The 25143-nt window shown below is 36.0% G+C and overlaps 1 protein-coding gene across 7 annotated transcripts in view; it reads left to right on the top strand.

Moving 5' to 3' along the window:
- CNTLN (centlein) overlaps window positions 1-25143 on the top strand; it is a 198779-nt gene that overhangs the window by 54267 nt on the left and 119369 nt on the right. For all 7 annotated transcript variants that reach the window (XM_052777310.1, XM_052777313.1, XM_052777312.1 and 4 more), the window contains 3 exons: window positions 463-596; window positions 11134-11296; window positions 20747-20941. In XM_052777310.1, coding sequence (XP_052633270.1) covers window positions 463-596; window positions 11134-11296; window positions 20747-20941 — 492 coding nt within the window. The remainder of the gene's footprint in view (window positions 1-462; window positions 597-11133; window positions 11297-20746; window positions 20942-25143) is intronic.

Raw genomic sequence — 25143 nt, 5'->3', positions numbered from 1 at the left:
CAGTTTCAAAAATGAATCTGTATCCATGATTCTTAGTTCATGTGTGCAATATTGTGCATTTTTTGGATAACTTAATATATAGCTGTTTATTGTGAGGAGTGAGTTTCTTCTGTTTGATTTCTTCACAGAAAACAAGGTCTAATCAGTTCAGTAGTTAAATAGGGTACTATTGCTTTGCAAAGATTTGATTCAGGGTTCTCCTTCCACATGCAACAAACAAATTAAAGAGAACTTCCTAGAGTAAAGAATAGGTGGCCACCTAAAATTTGAAATGCACATCTTTTTTCTGGTATTTCACATTTTTCGTACATGCACACATGCACGTATACCTATATATATTTGCTTAGACCACAATAAGTATATGCATGAATGTATGTGCACATCTATATGTCTATATAAGTAGATAACTTGCATAGTAGATTTTAACTCTTTCTTATATAACTCTTTCTATATTCTTTGCAGAATTTGGAAACTGATTTAACAGAGGCAAGAGAACAAATGAAAGAGTTGCGCAGTATATGCAGTAACTTGTCATCTCAGGTAGCTGTGAAACAGGAAGAACTCTCCCAAAAGGATTCAGATGTGATTAAAGCTAAGTAAGTATTTCATGATTTCATTACCTTTAAGTATCAATCTTCTCATAAAGGCTATTGTTCCACTTACAAAGCAGTGCCTTGCATTAGCGGTATTTTTGTGCAGCAGTGTATTTCATACCATTCTGTTCTGCAAGCTGTAAAGCTTTTGGAAGTCTACCAGTAGATGACAGTTTATGTAGACTGTCTGATGTATTTTGACTCTTAGTATATTTTTATCAGTTTTTGAGTAGGGATAGACTTTAAAAATTGCACTCTGTAATTAGGATTGGGTCACAGAACTACCAATCTGCACTGAAAGTAACAAAATACCAATATGATTAATGATACATAAAAATTTAGTTGGAGAGGCTAAATGCCCTAAACTTGGAAAAGCTGTAAGCCTAACTTTAACTTTTTAATTAGAGTCAAATCTGAGGAGTCAGCAGAAGTCTGCATAAGCCTGTGCTAAAGGTTTAAAGTGCAGTGATTTAAGCTTTATCTTAGGTCTCACACCATTTCTTTATACTGAATCTGTAAGATTAGCGCTGCATTATTTAATTCCTGGAAAAGAAATGAAGGATGGAATGAATTATATGAATTGACTAGACTACTGAATTCCTCAAAGTGAAGGGAATGGCAGAAGACAATTGGTAACTTTAAGTGGATTGTCAGAAAACTGTCCATTTTTCATGTTTTGGTTTCAGAGGCATACACAGTGTTTATCACTCCTGTGTTAGACAAATAATGTTCCCTTCAGTATTCCCTCAAACTGTGGCTATGCCTGAAGAGCTGCAGTTGGGATGCAGAAATCACTGGTATGGATACTCCTCTTTGCTTTCCAAGCAGAAGTAATCTTACTGTAGGGAGTCAGTATCTAAGTCTTTTGGGGGAAAAAACTGGAAATATGATTTTTGATGACTCTGACCTAAATTGTCATCCTAGTATTTGTTGAAATCTTTACAGGAAAAATGATGGCTTGTTATTTTCGTATTTAAAAGGTATAACTGTTGCGTTTTCAAAAGTCAATAAAAATAGGCAAGTTTAATGGGAAATTGCATTGAAAGAGGCAATCACTGGAATTTGTGAAATTCATCAATGGACTAATAGGCTTTATTATTTTCTGAAATTGTTATCAGAAATACATATATGTGTGAGAGGACAAGGGACAGCAAAGACGACATTTTTAAAGTCAGGTAATCAAGGTTTGCAAAGTTACTGCTTGTTGGTTACAGTTCAGGATATTGCAGACTGAGTTGGCCTAAACATTGAACTTAAAATTTCTTAAAATGTATTCTTACATATTCACTGCAGAACAACCTCTTTGAATTTGTCACAGACATCTCGTTTAAATATGTAATTAAAATAAGCACTTTTTTGAACATGAGGTCTGAACTTGAAGTAACAGAAGGATGGACAACATACTTATTTTGAAGTGTTTGAAGACTTTTTCTGTATGTTTTTCTATTTCCTTCTAAATTTATGGAAAACAGTTTGGCAAACTGATGATACATGTTTTTCTGTGTGCTCAGATGTTTTCCTTCCCAGTTACTTAACTGGCATTGTGATGAATGATAGTATTTTTCCATATCACTAGTATGTGACTTATACTTGACATGTTATATATGTATATATTTGATCAGTATCATTGTAATTCAATGTCTGCTAATCTTTCTTAATGAACTGTCTTCAGCTACAAGTTTCTTGTTGACATTTCTATTACAAAAAAAGAAGGTTTCTGCTAAATGGCTTATATAAGATTCACAGTTTCAGGCAGCAGTTTCAGTAGTTAGCAATACAAAGTAAGAATTTCAAATATCCTGTATTTTTTTGCAGTACAGAATACCAAAGTTTCTCCTTATCTTTCCCAGGTGTCCGTACATAGATAAAACTATTTTTCTGTTGGTTCTTAATGAAAAAAAAAAAAGGTCAAAATAAAAGTCTGTGTAGACAAAAGCCAAACTCTTACTTAAATTAAAGAAAGCAAACCCTCCAGAATTAAAGGAAAAAATTTGAGAAGAAAATAAAGTCTTCACATCTTCTCATCTTCCTAGGCTGCGGTCTTAGAACTGTTGACTTAATGACTAAAGCATTTGGTTGTTGCTTTTTTTTTTTTAGCTGATAACTATTTTTTTTGTTGTTATCCTTGTTTAAAACTTAGTCTTATTTTTAGAAGTTTTAATTGAATGCTCAGTTTTCATTTAATGCTGGCAGAAAATTATTTGACAAATAGTGTGGAAAGTACCCCATCTACCTGACTATCTCCAGTTTCCCATCATCAGTTTCAAACTTTTGGACCTGAAAAAGACAATGTGATTTGCAAATCTTTCTGTTCTCCCCACTGCTCTGTCTGTCTCTCCCAGTCTGCTGCCTGCCTGCCTTCCCCACCCTCCCCCCCCTTTTTGAAAACAGACCAGGAGCACAGCTGTAATTATTAGAAACAAACTCTGGAGGAAAAAAGGAAGGAAAACTGGCTTCCTTCATTTGGTGTCTTCTTTTGTATGCAGTATAGGCAGATCCAGAAAAACACTCCTTCAGCTGACACCTTGGTAATACTGTCTGAAATTTTTACAGTAGATGCTAAAATCAATTGGAAAAGAAAGTCTCTAAGGGTCAACGTGTAAACTGGTCTGGTGCTCTGTTTCTTGTGCAGTCATAACTTCTTGCTCTGTTCTGCATATCTGTCAGTTTGTTAGTAAAAGCTTTTTTCAGTTTAACAGTAACTGTTTGTAGACATTAAGAGAACTGTTTTCTTTAAGGGGCAGTCTTTTTCAGCAAATTAGCAGGGACCAAAATTTTGAAGAAGTACTCCACTTTAACTCTGGCACTACAGAATAGCGGGTGTTTTTGAAAATCCCACCCAGTGTCAGTAAAAGTCTGTCACGTGCTTCTGAGGCATGGAAGATAAATTTTCTAAGAGCAGTGAACAGACAGTATTTACAGGGTCCATCATGCACAGTGAATGTCTTCAAGAAGTGACAACCTTTCTTTGCTGGCTTTATTTTTGCAAAGCACTCTTGATCTCACTGGGTTTAATTTCAAACTCCTGAAGTAACTGTGAAGTGCATTTCCTTGTCATATTTTTCATGTTTCCGTTCAGCACAGATTTTCTGGATCTATTTAGAGTCCCTGGTAGCCTTTCAATTTTCATGTTCTTGAAGAACATTAGATCTTGCTGTTTGTTTCTGAAGATTAACTCCAATGCATCTCTGTAATTTTTTTTGTTTTAAAATTATGCTAAATATCAGGATTTAGAACTTTGTGTTTACTGCTGAGCACTTGGTGGTCTGTGTCACACTGGCCCAGAGCTCTGGTGGAACTCTGAACATCAAACTCAAGAGGTTTGCTTGACTCACTGAGACTTGAGCCATGCTGTCACAGGTATCTAGGAAATATTAAACTGTTTGCAAATATAGTAAGCTCTATTCTAAAATGAATTAGAATTTCTTGCCCCTGTGTTCTTACTGGAAGTGTGTGCTGTGACAACATTCCTTTGATTAATTTCTAGTCCATCATTTTACAACCACTTCTTTCATAACAATACTGTGCTTTTTTTTTTTTTTCTCCCTTCCCCCACCCCACTGCTGTTGCTGTTTACCTCCATGCTGTAAATTATGAGGCAGTTGGATTTCTACTCAGCCCTTATTTTGCTGCTCTGGGATTTTCAGGTTATTCTTTGCTGTGTGCTGTAAACCATTTCATAGTATCTATGCCGTTCCCCCGAGAAGCCATAATTCATAGTGCCTGTCACTATGTCGTATTTCTAAGCTACAGGTAATGGAATCCAGAGATTTCCTGAATTACCCCAAACCCTCTTATATTCCCTTGGTAATGGGGGTAGCTGAGGTACTCAGAATGCCATCTTATTCTCCAAAACTGCAGTGGTGATAGAAAGCCAACAGTATCACCCGAAGTGGTGGGTATGATGAACATTAACTCTATTTGCAGCACAGTTATATAGCTTCTGGAGTGACAGTAGCTACTCATTTCATTTACATCTCTGGGAAGCCACAGTTTACTCTTAAACTGTTGGTATGATCAGGACATAAAGGTTTTATTTAATGTTATCCTGTAAGGATGGGAGGAAACTTTAGTTCCCACTCTTGTCAGATGTGAGCACCAGAGCTATCTCTACCCTAAACAATAGGATGAATCTTAAATACTGTTATTGGCAGGACAAGGTGTCAAATCTTTGAGCCTTGCTGCAATCTAGTTTGTAGTGTCGTCATGTAGTGTCAACCTTGCAATGTTTAAAGCAAAAATCTACTAAGGTTATTGTAATCTTACTTTAGCGGCTGAAATAATTTAGTTATGCTCTTCTATTTTGACTTGAGAAAATCCTGACTATTTTTCATAGCAGGCTGTTCCTTATGACTTGAAAAGTGCAGCTCACTTTCTGTAAATTTCTTGGTTTCCCATTGTATCGGTCTTCAGGTGTTAGATTAGAGACAGAGGGGTGGGTTTTTTTCTCAGTAATATCTGGTGACTTCAGTGTTAAATGGAGTTAAATACTCTCAGTGTATCAAGGTGTATTTGTTTATGGGGAGGGTGGGGTGGTGGGGAAAAAATAGACCTAGTAGGTGTTTCAATTTTGGTGGTTAGCTGAGAGAATATTGTTTTTTCGACTAGTGCTGCTGATGGTGTCTTTTTTTAGGTTTGTGTTTGTGTTTAGAGTGTACAGTATATCGAAACATTTTATCAATATGTGCTTATATTTGTATACATGTATCCTAGTTGTGTGTGTACATGTATGTATCCACATCTAATTTATATATTTTACATGTAGATGTATATATTTCTACATATCTGTGTATGTATGTATAGATGCATATATGCATAAATCTCTGTGGGTGTGTATATAGGCACATATTTTAAATGCCACTCATTACCTTTGTTACATTCAATTTGCAATTTTTTTACTATTCCTTCTGTTACATGCTTACCTGAGAGTATAATTTTCTTTAGGACTGGACATCCTTACCCTGCTGCAGTGACAGGCAGTTGTCTCTCTTGTAGAGTGCTTAGTAGTTTGCTCATTTGAGTAAGCGTATTAATAGATATTTCGATCAGAAATTAATTTTTATCTTGTAACTGTTTTTTCTGATTATCATGGCATTGATTTTCTATACTCTCTTTGAGCATGCTGCAAGCAAATTAGTAACAGAAGCGCACAATCACTGAGTGGTTCAGACTGGCAGACACCTCTGGAAATTGTGTAGTCCTGCTGCTCCAGCAGGTCCAGTCCTCTGCTTGAGCACTATCAGCTACAGCATGCTGCCCAGGATGGTGTCTAGTTGAGTTTGAGTATGTCCAAGAATGGGGACTCCGCAACCTCCCTGGGTAGCCTGTTCCAGTGTTTGACCACTCTTACAGGATAAAAACATTTTTCTTATGTTTAAATGGAACTCCATGTGTTTTTTATTTGTGCTCATTACCTCTTTTCCTGTGACTGGGCACCACTGAGAAAAGTCTGTCTGCATCTTCTTTATAGACTCCCATCAGGTGTTTATACATGTTGATAATGTTCCCCTGAGCTTTCCCTTCTCCAGGCTAACAGTCTGAGCCTTCCCAGGCTCTCTATGTATGGCAGATGCTCCAATCGTTTCATCATCTTTGTGGTCCTTCACTGGACTTATTCCAGTATGTCCTCTCTTGTACTGGTGAGCCCAGAACTGGACACACCACCCAGATGTGTCTTACCACTTCTGAATAGAGGGGAGAGATCACTTCCCTCCCCCTGCTGACAAATGCTCTTGTCAGTTCAGCTCAGGATGTCATTGGCCTTTGCCACAATGGCACGTTATTGGCTCATGGTCAACCTGCTGTCCACCAGGATCCCCAGGGCATTTTCTGACAAGCTGCTTTCCAGCTGGTCAGTCCCCAGCCTGTGCTAGTACATGGGGTTATTACTCCCCAAGGGCAGTAATTTGCACTTCCCTTTGTTAAACTTCATGAGATTCCTGTCAGCCCATTTGTCCAGCCTGTTGAGGTCCCTCTGAATGGCAGCACAAATGTCTGGTGAAACAACCACTGCCCCCAGTTTTGTGTCATCAGCAACCTTGCTATGGTGCACTCTGTCCCATTGTCCAAGTCATTAATGAAGATCTGAAAAAGTGTTGACCTCAATTTTAGCCCCTAGGATACTCCACTAGTGCCTTGCCTTCAACTGGACTTTGTGCCACTGATCACAATCAGCCAGGTTCAAGTCCACCTTACTGTCCACTTATCTAGTCTATACCTCATCAGTCCGTCTATAACCATTTCTTGAGAGACTGTCAAAAGCCTTACTGCAGTCAAGATAACATCCACTGCTCTCGCCACATCCACTGAGCTAGCAATTTCATCAGAGAAGGCTGTCAGGTTGGTTAAGCCTCATTTCTCCTTTGTAAATTCATGATGACTACTCCCAACGATCTTCTTGTCCTTTATATGGTCCATCACCTTCCCAGGGACTGAGGTGAGGCTGACTGCTCTAGTTTTCCAGATCTTACTTGAAGATAGGAGTGACATGCTTTCTGTTCCTCAGGAACCTCCCCTGATAGCCATGACCTTTCAAAGATTATTGAGCCTCTCTCAGCACTCATAGGTGCATCACATCAAGTCCCATGGACATGTGTATGTCCATTTTTTTAAAATATTCCCTGATCTGATCCTCCTCCACTGAGACTATGAGTCACAGGGACCTGGGATTGCTGGAGGCAAATGTTACCTTTAAAGACAGAGCTGAAGAAGGCATTGGGTGCTTTGGCCTTTTTACGTTCTTTGCTACTGGAGCCCCTGCTGTTTTCGGCAGTGAGCCCACTTTATCCCTTGTCTTCATTTTGCTGATGATGTACTTACAGAAGCCTCTTGTTGCCCTTCATGTCCCTCACCATATTCAACTCCACACAGATTTTGGCTTTCCTAACACTATCCCTGCATGCTTAGACAATGTCTAAATTCCTCCTGGTCTCCTGTCCCTGCTTCTACATCTTGTATCCTTCCTTTTACATTTGAGTTTAGTCAGGGGAGATCCTTGTTCATTCATGCAAGCTTCCTGCTACCTTTGCTTGACTTCTTGCTCATTGGAATGGACCATTGTACAATTGTTGGTCTTGGAGGATGTGATCCTTGAAAATCAACCAGCTCTCATGTATTCTTCTTCTCTCCAGGCTGATATTATATTGGATTCTTCAAGTAGGTCCCTGAAAATGCCCAGATCTGCTCTCCTGAAAGCCAGGGTTGTGAATCTGCTTTTTGCCTTTCTCCCTCCTCTCATGATCCTGAACTCCCATCTTCTCAAGGTTGCTGCAGACAAGGTTGCCCCTGGTCTTTACATCCCTGACCAGTTCTTCCTTGTTTGTAAGTATGAGGTCCAGTAATGTGTCTTCCCTCATCAGCCTGTTGATTGCCTGTGGCAAGAAGTTATCATCAAAGCATTCCAGAAACCTCCTGGATTGCTTGTGTCCTGCTGTGTTGTCCCTCCAGCATATACTGGAGTGATTCAAGTACCCCATGAAGACAAGGGCCTGCAAACATGAATCTTCTTCCAGTTTTCTAAAGAGGACTTTATTCTTCTTCCTGATCAGAAAGGATCAGCAGGCAGCCACCATGTCATCCACATTGGTCTGCCCACACCTGACCCACACGCTCTCAGCTGGCTCATTGCCCATCCCAAGGCAGAGCTCCATCCATTTACACTGCTCTTTCACATAAAGGGCAAATTCTTGCCATCCCAGCCTGTCCTTCTTAAAGAGCCTGTATCCATGCATGGCAGCACTCCAGTCATGTCAGTTATCCCACCTTGTCTCTGTGGTCCCAGTGAGCCCTGCAACTGCAGACAGATCTCTTAATTCCTCCTGTCATCCTCCATGGGGACATGCTGTGTGCATTTGAACAGCAACTTCAAATGGGCACTGAGTTGTGCTTATTTCCTAGGAAGGCTCTTAAGAGCCTCCCCCATCCTGATGTCCTGTCAGCACTCCCTTATTTATGTGCATACACTTGAGGTGGTCCTCTCTGAGCCTCATATTGTTCATCACAAGGTCTTTCCTGTCCACACCAACCTGTGCCCTTTGCTTGCCAGCGCAGGCCACAGCTCCCTTGCTTGTCACTTGGTCAACAAGTCTGTCCCCAGCCATTTCTAGTTTAAAGCTCCCCTTACCACTTTGGCCTGTCTGTTACCAAAGGTGCTTCATTCTGTGAATGTATTTGTATTGCACCATTGCTGCTGAATAATTCCTGGTAAGATTGAGCATAATTTCATCCTTCCTGTGTAAAAATGAAATAAAAGAAGGTTTGCCTTGTGGATTTACAATGAAAAAATAGTACCTAATTTAATAAAGAGGATAAAAGCAGCTGTAACGTACAACTGCAAGTTAAATACAGTGGTTGTGTATTTCTTTGTCTCAGGAATTTTTCAGATTGCAACTATTTTGGTTTGTATAACTTTTTACTCAAAAAAGAAAAATAAAGCAAGTCAGGATACGTGTATGAAGAAATAAAGTTTGATTTTTAAAATGTGGTGTAATGGAACTGTGACTGAGTTTCCCTATGTTTAAAAATTCTTGAGTTTAACATGAACAAACATGTTAATATGTGTTCTGACTGTGCTGCAGTTCTTGGGTGGCTGCAAGGTTTAGCTTCCTCCCCATCCCCTCCCCTTTAGGGTATGACTCAAAGCCTGATAAAGTCAACAAAAAAGATTCCCATTGACCTTAATACTGTTTGTGGGCAGACCATTAGAGAACACATAATACTGCATTCTCAGGTGACAGACACAGATAACTGCATTGATGTTTGCATACAAATTAAAGAGCAGAAATATAGCAGAGTGGTCTTGGCAACAGTTACTACCAACTTTTCCAACAGTATCTGAGGATTCAGTGTTATCCCGTGTTTTTCCCTTCCACAACAAAATGAAGATCTGGTTGGAGAACCTGTGCAAGATTAATGTAATCTGTGTTTTAACTGCAGTGCAAAGATGTGTCATTTTCTACTGCATACTCACAGTCAGGGAAATGAAGCAAGGGCTTGTTTGGAAGCCTGTTGTAAAAGGCTAATGTAAAAGGCCTGTTGGAAAGTGCTAACGCATCGCTATGTCCTTATTTCTGCTGCTGTGCTTGTTAACAGAATTAAATTAGTATATATGAAGTACATTCTGCAGTTGCACTTTGGTTTTGTTACATAAAGAGTCCCTAATGCACCTCTACTGTTGTTCATTTTGAGAAGCTACCTTACATCTCATTGAGAAAGGTAGGATTTAAATACTGTTAAGTAAGCATGTCCTTAAGTCTTCTCCTGTATTGGCCTGTTAACAGGCTTTTTTAAATAGTGCTTTTTTAACAACATTCAGTTGTCTGACTGCTATTGTGGTACATGTAATTTCAATTTTTATATAATTATTGAGATATCGTACCTTTAACAAATAATCAACATATTAAGTAGTGGCGCAGGTCTTAAGAAATGTTTTTTGGAAAGTTCCTTTAAAATGGCTTCTTCATCATTCTGTGGTTTCTCAGGAAAACACAATGAAGCTGGTATTGCTGCTTACCTTTTGTACGCTAATATTTGCCTGGACATCTCCAGCAGTAGCACAAAAATGTAATGATAACTCTTGTTAATGATAATTCTAGGCACAGAGAAGTTGCATGTGTGTGGGAGGTCACTGAGAAAATTCTCTGAGGAAGTAACGAAGAAAGTCAGTTGGAGTGATAAACTTATATTTCAGTATCTGTATGTAATACTAGTGTGAAATATGCTCGTGAATTAAACAGGGAATTAAGTAGCAAATATATAAAAGGGATTAATGGAGTCATCTGAGCTTTTAACCTGTTACAGAAAATATTCCAAGTTTTTAATCACTGTTTATAAGAAGTAGTAGTTATTGATCTTTGTTTGCACCTTAATTTGAGATCTATCAGCAGTACAGTAAAATTCTCAAGCAGACTTATTATAGTAGGTCTATCCTATGGTTGCATTACAACACGATTCCTTTTAGTGTGTTTATAGAGCTTTTATTGTTATGTTATACAGTACACACCAAAGTTTACTTTGCTTATAGTTGTTGCAGTATGCTATATCTGCAGACAAAAAGTAATTTATCAGCAGACAGGGAGTATATGCATTTCAGAAAAGAGACTTGCTTTACACATACTTCGCAAGTTAAGAAAAACGTCTATTTTTTTTCTTATAGTTCTAATTAAAAAAAAAAACCAACTTATTTTACAGTCCATGTGTTCTAAATATTTTACGTTTTGACACTTACTGCTAAAGAGTTAACTGAATATTGATTAGAAAGTGTTGATGCAGTAGTGAAAATCCATGTATTTTAGAGCAGTTAGAGCATTAGAGGGAAATTGAAAGGCATTCCATTTTGAAACTTAACTGTTTTGCAGATATTTCACAAGAGGATGTGATAAATATTTTATATATAACTTCTAGTGTTTATAAGGCAATTGACAGAAAAATAAATGAAAATAGGAAGCTCATTATCTACAATAAAATTATTTGAACACAATTGTTTAACGGAGGTCATTGTTCTTCTTTTTCTTAATTTCTCTTTATTGCTTGTTTTGCACAGGAAGGAGTTACAGCAGCTGCAGAATCTTTACAGACAAAACATTGAACATACAGCACAGCAGGCTGAGCTGATAAAGCAGCTTCAGGCTCTCAATACTGATACACAAAAAGTACTGAAAGACCAAGAAGATGCTCACGCAGCTGAAACAACATCATATCAAAAAGTATGTCATTCTGCTTTATGATCACAGGGTTCATTTTAATATCCATCTGTACAATATCAATGGACAGACTAATCAAAGCACTGTGTAGTGCTGCATCCTTTAGATCTCTGGATCTTTATTGTCACCAAAATATGGTTGGCAGAGTAACAGTTTATTGGCCTAATTACATACCAGCATATATGGCCCTTTGCTTACCTTGAATTGGTGAGCCTTAAAAATCAAGATTTAGTTACATCTGAAGAAAAATAGGAGTGAACTGCCAAGCATATAAATTTCTTTATGTAATTTTGTGTTACCTGTGTTTTTCTTCTTCTTCCTCTCCTAGAGCTTTCAGTTAATAAATTCTCTAATTTGTTTTGGGTAATTTACAAGAAGAAATTCCTTTCACTTGTAAATAATGTATTTGTGTGAATCTCAAACAATTTTACTTCTTTACGATGCAAAAACCTGCTCTATCAAAATTAACTGGAAAAATTACTGCCATAATAGCTTTTTAAATAGATAACTAATTCAAAACAATTTAACTATATTTAACATTTACAGAACAGATTCATAGTTTTGATGAATGCCAGGAAAAACGCTAACTGTGAAGAACTGTCACGTGCACTACGCAGTACTTTTTCGAGTGTAACAAATTGTATGGATGTGTTTTTCAATCTGTAAGAAATACAGAGGATATGTTTCCTTCCTTTTTAGAAACATTGGGAAGGAAGAAGTGGTATATACAACTTTCATGTACCTTCTACCAATCTTGGAACTGTTTTCTCAAATTGCATACTGTCACTGCTTTTTCAGAAAACAGGTGTTTCCCTTTATCATCTTACTTGAGTATGCAGTTTGTCATAAAATTGTGAAGCTAGGCCTATGCCAAGCCAGAATCAGTACTGGGTGTCTAAAGATGTGTTTGGCTAGGATTTTATAGCACATAGTGCCCAGCACATTCTTGTGTACTTAACTCTGTGCAAGTTCATCATTGACTGCGGTGATGATAGACTTTAAGTCTTTTATTCACTACAGTAGTAGCGCAGCCAAGCTGCAGGTAAACTTCCATCAAAGTTGTTCAGAACACGTACAAGACAGGGAGAGTTCTACCTGTCTGGGTCAAGACAAAGTAAATTATAGAATTAAAAAAAAAAACAAACAAAAAAACCAGAATGTAGATATCAAGAGTTGCTATTTCATTTTTCATTCTCCAGTCAATGCTTCTATAGGTGTTAAAGTGATCCTTTGAGTCACTCAAAAAAAAAAAAAAAAAAAAAAAAAGGCACAAGTGAAGATAATATGAACTCTCCTCATCAGTGTTTATAAGACCCTATTCTTCCAGACTAGTTCTACAACATATGAAGGAAAATAAAACTGGGTTTTCATGAGACCGTTTCAAAGCATGACAGAACTCTTTGTAATGGTCACTTTACCTTGCACAATAGTGATTTTGCCAGTATTACTTCAATTTGGGAGTTTAACCTGTCCTATGAAAAATAATTTTGCTATAATAAGTTACTTATGTATTACGGAAAATTGGTGGGTATACTTATAAAGCTATAGCAGCAGGCCGCTTCTAAACTGGGCTTGGCTCAAAATTGCAGATTGCTTCAGAAAGCTGGTTCACAGTTCTTAGTCTGTCTTAGCAGAGCTTAAGACTTCTGCTTAGCTGATCATGCAACAAGAACAAGAATAGTGTGGTTTTGAAGATAAGCCCCTTCTTTTGATAGCTGCCAAATACTTCCAACTCACAGATGACCCTAAAATTTGCTGGTTTGGAGGTGTTGAATTCAGTATTTTTCCTATATGGAGGAGTAAGGTTTGCCTCTTAAACCAGCAAAAGTCAACTCAAATATTCTGACAAATTACTATTGTGGAACTGATAAGCTGTCTTTTTGTAAAATACCAAAATATCTAATGCACCTGGAAAAATTCTGTTCTTTTTGTTTTTTATAAAGATATGTTAAAAAAAAAATCAAAAGTTGAGTTCCCTAAGTCACAGTTGAATAGATCTGCTAATGTTTGTGGCAAATTGAGTTGAGAGAACTTAGGAGGGGAAAAGGAGTTCCTTTATCATGACAATCCTGTTCTATACTTCTGATCAGAAGAACTGTAGAAAATACCCAACTGCAGTTGCTTCAAAGTAACATGCATTTTCGAAATCACAAGATGTGCAGTCCTTCTGAAGTCACAGCAGGCCTCAGCATCTATAAAAATAATACAAATGCCTATTTTTCCCTTGAATGAGAAAGGCAAACTATTGCAGACAAATGTGTGTTCTGTTTGTCTTCCATGCATTAATAATATGCAGGCTGCAACAGCTAGATAAGGATGTGTCAGCTATTCCATAAACATATTCACAAAGGAATATTTTCCTACTGCTCCAAATGGCATTGAGCCTATCAGTGTGTACATCCAGTGATACATTGTCCCTTACAGCAAGATCAATGACCTCTCTGTTAGTGGTCAGATAGGCAGTACATGCTATAGCTCAGGCGAGGTGGTTGGCTCACATATTCCAAGTTCATCTTAACAGTCTACCATTTAGGAAGAATGGACTTCTGTGCTGTTGTTAATGTGTAGCATGAAACAGTAGACTGAATAAAACAAAAACCATTTCTGATAAACCAGATCAAGGTCATAAACTTGCACTGGATTATGTGTAAATCCACTGAGGACCACAAATTCTCTTCCAAGTCTAGCTGTAGTGGGCAGCATACACATGTGAAGATCTGTAATCTGTTTTATCAAGATGTGTTGACTTGACATACTACTACCTTTTTTTTTTCTTTAAGTACAAATTTTAAGGGTGCTGTGTTCTACAATAATTCCTTTACGTTACAGCATTTATGGAAACAAAGGTATCTATTTCATATTGCAGCTGTAGTTCTCATTCTCAAGGATAGGGAATATTTTTCTAAAACGTATAGTATCTGTTTTAGTGGTCCCAAATGCTCCGGGGACTTCATTCCTGTGCTGGATTTAATGAGACTCAATAGATTTGTCCTCACCAACAATTTCAAGGTGGAGAGACTTCAATCAATACTAGGGATAATAAGACAAGAAGAGATTCTGAACTCCTTAGCCAGCTTATCACAGTTTTCTGAAATTTACAATTTAGGGCCTTTGTTTTTATAATACAGTACTTTCCCTTGATCTAATGTGGCCTTTAAGTTCTTCGTTAATCATACTGATTAAAAATCTCTTATTGGAAGGCCCTTTTAGTGAAGTGGAAATACTGTTATTTGTCATTAAATAGGAAAATGTAATTCGTGTCCTGGAACTTAGCTCTCAAATAGAGGGTACTGTGGATAGTGGTACAGCACATGTCTGATGAAGAAAAGCATTGCTCAATAGTTAGATTTTTGGCATAATTAGAAAACACGGTAAGAGTTTTTCAATTATGAGGCATTGCGGGAGTCTGCATCAAGTGCACCAGAAAGTAGATAAAAATAGGGTAGTGTCAGATACATTTTTTTGGAGGTTGTGGTTAATTTTGTGCCTGCAGTTGCCTTTGCTAGTCTTTCTCATGGTGTCAGTGTGGAGAAATAGTTTGCTTTCCTTCAAGCCTGAGAAATTGTAATAAAAATTTCAAGTTACTGGCTTTGCCATCCTAAGGTTAAATTTTACCACTTCCAGTCTTTTTTGTGACTGCAACAACCTTTAATCATAGTTAAAAATCATATAATATGTTTATTTCTGTACAAGCAGCATTAAATTCACAAATTCACAAAATAAAAGCTAAAACCATATAGATGTGTAGATGGTAGTAACAATGAAAGTTCTCCCTCAAATTGGAATGAAAAACATAAGTTCTTTTACACATGGTAGGAGCTGAGAAAAACTGTCCAGTCAAATATGCTGAAGCCCACATCACTAATAATGAATCATCATTTTTGTAGTCCACTTTGTCTGTGAAAGCTGTGAGAGTCTCAGATCTTTAACAAAGATTATCTCACACTTTAGTTCTAGCTCTAATACTGTTTTCTCTTGTTGGGAAATGTGTTGATTAGGTTAGTCTGTTTATTTCTTGTATACCAAACACCAATACAGTTGGTCACATGCTAGCAAGTAGATTTTGGCATCAGATGTGCCCATAGGTTAAAGTTGAAGAAATCCTGGGTAGACTCTTGTTCTCTCAGGGTGATGTTAAACTCTGCACTCACGGGGGATAATTTTCATGCTTGAAAAAATGCCGTACTGATATTCTTAGTGTGATATTGTTCCTGTGTGTAATGGTGTAGATTGGTATCTGCAGAATGCTTAAGTATTTGCTTAAGTATTAGAATTATAAATAATCTATAATTCTAAATCTGTCACTAATATTTGCAAACCGTTGTCTTAATGTTTCTGGCAATGGTAATATTTTTTTTATAATATGAGAGCTGTAGATGAAAGAAATCATGTAAACTGGTGAGACAGTGCAAAAGGAGTTGTACACCAAGAAAGGAAGAAAAATCTTAAGATTAAGCTTGCTTAAATATGTTTGTGAGTAATGCCCATTTTGATCGAAGTTAGAATTATGTGATTTATCTGAATTTTGTGTATTATCAGATTGGTCCCACAATGGAGGATTTTAAACAATACCGTTTGCAGTATGAATTATTAACATTTTTCTGCATTAACTAGGACTGATGTTCTTCACAAGCCTGCTGAATGTTCTCTGGCAGTACACTATACAGAGAGAAGAAATCTAAATAGGGTTTGGTAGCATTTCACAGAGAAGTTGTGGCTGATAAACACAGTATTTCTGAGAGCAATGTGTCAAAAATTTTATATGTTCAAAAAAGCAGCCCAGAAATGGGAGGTACTGGATTTATTGAAGTAAATACACTCATCAGTTTGAATTTTTGCAGTAGTTACACTAATAAAAAAGACAGAAATGTCCTTTTCTTTTATGTTCTTTTCTGTTATTTTTGAGAAGGTATATTGCTGAAGTTACCCATTTTACATGGTTTACAAAACAACCATGGTATTTGCAATTACATACTACCATAAAGTTGAGGAAAGCACGTCTTCTCTTTTAGCTTATACTAGTGACTATTGCTTGCCTGTTATCTGATGTTACTTACATCCATTCTGTACTTTCTTTTGGTTTTGTTCTTAACCTCTCGCTTGTGTCTGACATTTTTCTCTTGTATCATAGGTAAGCTTCATGGTCTCTCATCTTAAAAATATCACTCTACATCTGCTTTTCCATTTTAAAACTAAATGCCACGAATGTGCTGTATATTGTCTGTCTGGACCGCCTTTTCAGTTTCACCCTAGAGCTCCTCCAGCTGATTTCTGCCCTTGTTCTTTTAAAGTTCTCATAAACATCTTGTAACTGGATTTCTGGAATGGTGCTGTAATAGTTTTCCTCATAGTTTTATTGTGTCTTAATGTAGACTTTTTTTCATCTGTGTCATTAATATATGTTCAATATTACTGTATGTTTGGATTATTTACTCAGGTCTCTGTAATACACTGTTTTTTAGGGTGTGAGCATTTAGATTACACATTTAACATAGGAGAATATTTGTTTTACACTCAGTGTATATAATAGGCTACTGTCGCATTTTAACAGATCTACCTTACTGTTAGTTCCTCACAGGAGTATACTTCTGAAAGAAATCTCCCGGATGTCCCCACTTTCTGTGCTTTAGTTGATATCATAGAAAAGTGTATGAGACCATTAACTAAATGCCTTTTGGGTTACAGAACTGGAAATTATTTTGGAACCAAAAATGTGTCCCAGATGTTAATTGGCATTCAGTACACAGGAACAGTCTAAACCTAGTTTAAAATAAATCCTGCACAGTTGTATAATGTTAGTGTTGGTCATTTTTGTCCACTGTTTCACTCTGCAGGTTTTTTTCCAGTTACGCTATGATTCTGGCTAACATACAACATAATAGATAGCATGGGTTAGTTATATAGTTTTACTGGGTTTTGTTGGAATTCCTCAGCTTTCCTTGCTCTGACCTAACTAAATTTTGCCATCACACATATTTAATGTATGTCAGTACTTTACCTCACCCCACCATTATCAGACTGTTAAATATTTTCTATCACATGTGAGCAGGCATTAAAGTCACATCTTTTGGTTCTCCTGGAAGTCCTAGCTTTGATCTGGCATTTTTAGGTTACTTGATGACATTAAGCACACCTATTGTTCTAATGAAGTTTTCTGTTTTAAGTAACTCTTCAAAGATCTAGCAAAAAGTGTTTTCTGGTAAAATCAGTTAAATCAATTTAGGAGATTGTTCGGGTAGCTGAGAAATATGGGATACTTTATTTTTTGTAATTCAGCTAAGTTACTTTTCCTTCCTGACTGATAAATAATGCTCTTGTCTCATATTGACTAAAATTATTACAGTGTACTGCTTTCAGAAACTTTTAATCTTTTTTTATTTGTTTTTAAGTACATTCACCTGTAACAGTCTGTTGCCTGTCAGAGAAAGGACAGCTCTAAGGCATTAGAACGAGATTCTGAAAATACATTCAGTGCAACAGTTTTTGCAGAGCAGTCTTGTGTCCCTGCCTGTTGCCTTTTTTTGACTTCTTTTTTCAACTACCAAATTTCCTAAAATGTATAAAGAATGATTTTAAATATTTTCCTTTTTCTTTATATCTTGTAAGCATAATTTTTTTTTTATATTTCTTCTTGGGGATTAAACAATTCCGTGAGTAAATCTCTTGTTCCTGGGTAAATGTCTTACTGACATTCAGGTAAGGTATAACCACTCATTTATGTACAGTCAAGATTTCACTCCTCTGTGAAGCTTACTAATTCCGAGATAAATAATTTACAATACATTTGTCTTTCTTTTGGGTTTTCTACCCAATGTTCTGTCTCTAGTCCTCTGATCTCCATTTTACGTCTTGTCTTTACACCTGACTTTCTGTATCTTTATTAATGGTAGACCTGTTTCACTGTGTTGTACAGTTCTGTATGTTCAGGAATGTGCTTACTGCAGTGTGATTAAATATGTCTCTTGTAAAACAGGGTCAGAAATGAGCAGAAACCCCCCAAATAATCCAATATAAACATTAAGCATGTATTTAATGCACAAAAGAGTGCGTGGCCATAAAAGAAAAGATAGGGAGCCAAATGTAAATTTGGAAGCTCTTCTAGTTATCTGTGGACAGTAGATAAAACTATTTTGTTTCTTTCAGATTATTTTCATTTTGAAATTTCCTGATGTTCAATACCTTGGGGGAAAAAAAAAAATCTGACTCCTATAAACTCATACATTGGTTGTGGTTAAAAAAAAAATATAAACCTCAGTGTAAAAAGATGAATCATGTGAATGTGGTTTTATGCGCATAGCTAGTTTTATACTTGAAATGTATGTGTTTTGTTATTGCTGTTTTCAAAGCAGGAAAGGTTGGAAAAGTTTATGCAAGTAAAAAGACATGCTATTTGTCTTGTCCTGACAAATGCTGACTACCAAAAATACCCATTAGCTACATTAGGGGATGTGGCTGCCAGCTAGAAAAAAGCATCATATTTTTGATGTTCTCCATTCATCTTACTAGGATGTTACCTTTCAGATACTATAATTACAACCACTTAAGTGCTGCTAGTCATAAACCCAGCAAATTGTCGTACCAGTATGACCTAGCTAATGAGCTTATATATTTATAGCTGGAAGTAACTGTGTCTTGATGTTCCATTCGTTTGGAAGGACTTTCTCTAAAAATGCATGGGTTTTGATAAATGAACTGTTTATTTTCCTATGAGATACTTACTGATTTCCATAAGAAATTGGCTAATCTTGAACTTGCATTTCTAGAGGTGATGTAGGCTTTCTTAAATATATGAGAAGGATTCAGTAGGCACAGAAATTTCCATGCAAAAGTTTAATTTTTAAGACTCGGAGTCATTCAAAATATCAATCTATCTGGACTTTGAATTAATTTTGCCTGAGAGTCATGACCTCTGATCTGCTTTGGAAATAGGCAGGAAGTAATTTACTTTGTCCTAATTGGATTTTGAGAGCCCATGGGAGTAAAAATGATAGGAAGAAGGAAGGGAAGGGAGATTATTGTTTCCAAATTTCTCACAAAGTGTTAGGTAAACAGTTTCCAAATCTAACAGTTGTGATTATTTTTCAAAGGCTTTAACTTCTAAGCAATGTAAGCAGATGAAAGGGAGAAAGAAGTGTATCATTTAAGTAAAGCTGACAAGACAAAAAGTAAAATGAAGAGCAAAATAATGTTTTTACAAGTAAAATGACTTGTGTCAGTTCCTTGTACTTACAAACATTATTGATAGATTTGGAAGTTCTGATTTTCATGTTTAGTTTCTTTTGGTTGGAATGGCAGAAATGGATTTTCTGAAGAAAACTGTCAGCACAAGTACGTGCATGCCTTCTACAGATTATTATATGGTAGAATAAATAGTTGGAGGGAATATTGTTTATTTTGAGAAAAAGGGACAAAAGGAATGAAGGATTGAAATGAAGAGAGAGAGGTGTGTCTGCTTAGGTAGTAAAGATGCAGAGTTATGTATTTCCTTCAGAATCTGTACTGTTGTCATTCAACTACAGGTTTATTTTTCAAACTTTTTTAATAAGCTGTTTTTGTTTTAAACAGTTTTCAGATGTTTATATTGAAAAAAGGTAAAAACGGAGGGATGGGGTGGTTGTTAAATTCTCTTATTCTTGCAAAATAAGTTCTTTTTGTCAGTTAGATGGCATGTAGTGCTAGTTATTACTTAGATGTTGTTCTAGAAATTCTTTGTGTGTATGGAGTCTCTTCTAAAGTGATTGCAGAATATATACAATATTCTTGTTTCAGAAAAAACAGTTGAGCAATAGCAAGGGATAGGAAATTCTAATATTATCTCTGGGTTTTATAGTTAATGTAAAAAAAATTCCCACAGAATAATTATTTAAACAACCTTTTTACACTTCATGCAAAATGCAGTAAGCATTAGTGGATTCACTGTATTGCTATCCAAGCTATATTAAAAATGTTAGTTTTAAAAGATCAAACTACTCTATAAAAGACAAGGATGGTATTTGGTATTCTTACTCCTTTAATTTCATTCCCAGGACAGATGTTTCAATTTTTTGGCTATTCTCAGTAAGTGATTTTTTTTTTCTTTTGTATTTTCTGTATTTTATATGAACCGTTCAAGAAGTAAAATAAATCTTGATTTTTAGGTGTCCATTTCTATTCACAAATGCCATAAAGAAGCAACTGAAACTGATAATATTGTAATGTAAGTTGTGTTTTTCTAGAAAAACCTTCTTTCAGACTTAAATTTCAGTGATTATTACAATCACTACTTTCAAATGTATAGAGCTTGACAGGAGGCAGGAGGACAAGATGTCTGAAAGAATTGTGAAAACGTAAAAAAGAGAGGGTGATCTTTGCGGATAAGTTGCTGAAATTATACTTTCTTTCCTTCTCTATTTATATGGCTATCTTCACTGAAGTTATTTTTAATCCTGTTATTTCTCTTCTCCCCTCTCATAGCTTTATAATGAATTGACTTCATGTTTTGAAACTGTTAAAACAAGTGAAATTCAACTGCAGCGAAGCTGTGCCTCTCTTCAGGATCAGTTACTTGGAAAAGTTCAAAAGATTTGTCAGTTACAAGAGCAACTTCAGCAGGCTTGTGGTGCTTTAAATGCAGTACATCAGAATTCTTCTCCAAAATGTGAAGTACAGGTGAGTCCACTTCTAGAATAATAAAAGTTGTTCCTTCATATTTAAAGTTAAGCTTCTGTACCAGAGAGTTTTAAAGGAAATTGCAGGTTGTTGTTTTCTTTTTTTTTTAAGAAAAACTGTGCAACTATGCTGCTGCAGTAGTGTAACTATTTCTGCTGTTGCTAATAGAAGGTACTTCACAATTAAATCTGTCCTAGGAAAAAACCTGAGTAATGGTGTCAGTATTCAACAAGACTCTCATTTATATTCTCTAACAAAGACACCAAAAATAAAAATAAAACCAAAGTGATTTTGTTCCTGGAAAAAAATTCCTAGAAAAAAATTGTGAAGTTTCTGCATTTCCTCTGTGAAAGTGAGATGTATTGGTCTTGTTTCATTGTTCCTGACCATGCAACTAAACTTTAGAACATAGATCTAAAGAAAGTATTATGGTGGGAGGAAATATTTGTCTAAAAAAGCCTAAGCTTTAATGTGCCATTTGGAACTATTTTAATAAATCTGTCACTCTTACTAGCAGGCCTCCAACTTTACAAGTGTGCCAGATCTTACATGTATACATACTCCTGACATTTTCCAAAGGCCAATTTATGAGTTAAAGTGAGTTTGAAAGGCTTTGAAATGATCTACCCACAATGGTTTCGTAAACTGTTGCTTAGTTCCTTCCATAGATTGTCAATGAGATGTACTTATGCATTTCAGTTTTACTAGCACTCTTTCCCTTGATTAAGCAGAAAAGGCAAAATAGTTAAGGTGATAATGCTCGTTAAATGGAAACCAGTGTGTGTAGGTAAGGTAGATCTGTAATTAAGTACTATATTCATGAGCCCAAAGGAACTTGAATATTAGAAAAAAACTTAGTGTTTAATTCCTCAAAGTTTGTGCAGTATATCCTGGATGTGTTCATGATAGTCATTCCAGAGTTAATTACTTAAGTGTTTATCATAAAATGCTTAACCCGTATTTTGTATGATTTTTAAAGTTCCCCTTAATCTAATGATTTGATAATTTTGTTTCAGAAATGATTGAATACATTCTTTTAAGTCTTTCTTGTGGAGTGTTTACCTCTTGATATGTTTTTGACCTTTTCCTGAATCTTAGAAATAATTAGGGTTGGGGTTTTTTTAGAAGATTTTGGTGGATTTTTTGAAACGTTATAAAATTAGTCTCAAGCTGTTACTGCTCTAAACATAGCTTTGGGTCATGGTTTTTGAATGCTCAGACTGTATTTCTGAATAAATCATTCTGCTTTCATCATCTTGTATTGCTCTAAAGAGTTTTTTTCAGTTTAGTCAGACTATTTAATTTTTTTATCACAAAACCTTTTATTCTATCTCTGGATTATATTTCCTGATCTTAAGGAGGCCTTTGTTGTCTTTGTGAAGTGATGTTAGAATGCTTTCCTCCATGTACAACACCTGTATTGTCTAACCTGGATATTGTGTGACAGTTTATTACACAGTCATGCTGTATCCCATGTGGACCTGGTGTAAATATTTGGCATTGGCTTTCGTCTTTATTATCTTGAATAGCTTAGTAGTATTAGAAAATTTTGTTACTACACTAGCCTCCTACTTTTCTGTATTTTTTTGAACATATAGGACACCACAGGTGACTCTTCCCTACTGAGTAAACTAAGCATTTATTGCTATTACTTATTTCTCATAATTAAAGCAATTCTTTAACTGTAAGATTTTTTCTGCCCTTAAAATACAGCGGTTGGTTTTCTTTAAGAGCTCCTAGTGTGGAACTTTGCTGAAATCCATTTCAAATCCAAGTAGACAATTTCACTCAGATCAATTTTGTTTACTTCTTAAAAGAACTTTAGGAAATTTCTGAGGTTAAAAGTAAGACTACTTTAGAAGCCAGTAACAATCTGCAATTGGTGATTCAACTTTATACTTGATTTCCTTTTGATGTTTTAAATGAATCACATCCAATGTGGGTGAATTGCTACTATTTCTTTTGTTGATTTATTCTATGTCTCCTTCTACTGGTGTCTGAACTTGAAGTACATTAACCAGTATGCTCTATGTAAATTAGGATCCAGATATGAAGCAGTCATAAATTACTTAATGGTGAACATGGGTAAAAATAATTATTTTCCTTCTGTTGGCTTTCTGCTGTTTCCATTTTGATCCTATCTCAGCCTTTTAGACTCTCTGGCACTCTCCCTGTTCCCAGTGTATTTGAAGGAGTGTACTTGTCATGGTTATTCAGAGAATTTGCTGTTTTGTTAATGGATGTAGGTTCAGTCTGACCTTCTGCAGAAATATATCAGCTGGACATTTATGTGATCTGTCATGAGCTCAGTCAGTTATTTACCAAAGGTAGTGGAAAAGACATGGTAGGAAGTAAAAGCAGACAACTTATGATAATCAATGTAATATAGTAAACTAAGTGCAATGTGTGAACCTTCATTTTTCAGTAAATTAATCTTAAAACAGGCTGTAATGGGACAAATGATTAGTGTTACTGAAGCAGCCTCATAGGGAAGGAAACGTGTATAGGAAGCGTCCATAGTTGCTAGATTTGTAGGAGAACAGAGATGTTAAGCAGTATGTGCTTGCGTGCTTAACATGCTTAATATTTTCTCTTGACTAACGATCTTCCATTCTGCTATAGCAAATATCCCAAATTTTGTTGACATGCAATCTTGTGCTGGTTGAAAGTCCAGAGCATGCCTTCTGGGAAGCTATCATAATGCTCATTGTTGGCTGCATTTTGATGACAGCCAAATTTCCCTTTACCAACTTTACTATCTTGCATAAATGTTAGAAAGTTAATGATTATTGTGTGGTTACTCTGCTGAGGTTTCTGCAGGGGAAAAAAGTGATTACCTATCATTACTTCTGTGACCTGTTAGATAACCAGAATCCTGCTCGTTTGTGAAGGTCCGAAGTTAAATGTGATTAAGAGAACCTAACTCATTCTACTGTCTCTTGACTGCAACATCAGTAGAATAGGATGGATTTGGATTAGAGGCTTAATTAACAAGATAACCACAGCAATGTAGGCATCTACTAGTCTTCCTGTCACTATTTTTTAAAACAATCTCTCCTAAAAAAGGAAGTTGGTTTAAATGGCGATTGTATTTCTGCTGTAAAGTAGTGATTTCTTGATCATGTTCAGATTCATGCCTTGCTGAAAGTTCATCCTGTGGGACATGCTAACGGTCTGTCGGCAGCACTAATATATCTTCTTCAGATTTTCGCTAGCCAGGAAGATTATATGTCAGTGTTGCATATGTTAACACATACTTCTTCCTGGATTTGGACTATTCTTGCTGTTGAAATTACATTGTAGTCAGGCAAAAATGAGTTTTATGTTGTTTGCTTTATTAGTAAGAATATCTGTTTTCTTTCACTAAGGGTAAAATATGCCTTTTAAAATGTTGTAATCTTATTCTAGTCAGTGTGGCACTTGTGTTTGTGAGGGCAGACTTTTGGTTGATTTTATTTTGACTATTCTGGTAATGTGCGTGATGAAGAATTTGAATCTGCTTTACAGTACATTTCTGTTTACATCCTAGTGTGTGCGCATATGCGCATACAGCAGCTCTTACATACCTTTTCTCTGATCAGAGAGACTGGGCATCTTTGAATTTGGAAGTCTTTTTAGTTACATCTATGCTAACGCTACACAGTAAGAAAGAACAGAACTAAACCATTTTAAATAGTTTTCAAACCATAAACCTGTGGGGTTTGATTAATTTCATCTCATCTAATTGTTTTGGTTCTGTTTCATTATTGGTGTTCATTTTTAGCTCTGAGATGTATACTATACATTTAGTCGTATGGTTAGTATACCATAACTGTTACCCATGTGAATAGTAAATACTTAAATATGTTTACTGAATGGAAGAAGTAATTTCTGTCTTGACTTCTGCTTTTCATATGTGTGCAGGCATCAAAGACAGTATTAAGAGATGATACTTGATCAAAGAACAGTAATTAACAGACATTTAAATGTTTTTATCTGTAACCGTAGCATCTAACAGGTATGTGCATTCAACCTAATACAGAATTCACTTGCACTTTTGTAATAGTATCTTAATTTCTCATTATGAAGTTTTTAAAAGTAGTCAGAATAGAAAATACCAGTAAAACAATGAAAGTAGAAATTGCACACAGATGTAACTTAAGCTTATTAGAAAAAAAATGCAGACTTGTAACTAAAATAAAAATGTGCATCTAGAAAGATTT

Source organism: Harpia harpyja, chromosome Z, assembly GCF_026419915.1.
Source record: "Harpia harpyja isolate bHarHar1 chromosome Z, bHarHar1 primary haplotype, whole genome shotgun sequence".
Lineage (NCBI taxonomy): Eukaryota > Metazoa > Chordata > Aves > Accipitriformes > Accipitridae > Harpia > Harpia harpyja.
This window is presented reverse-complemented; position numbering and strand designations above follow the sequence as displayed.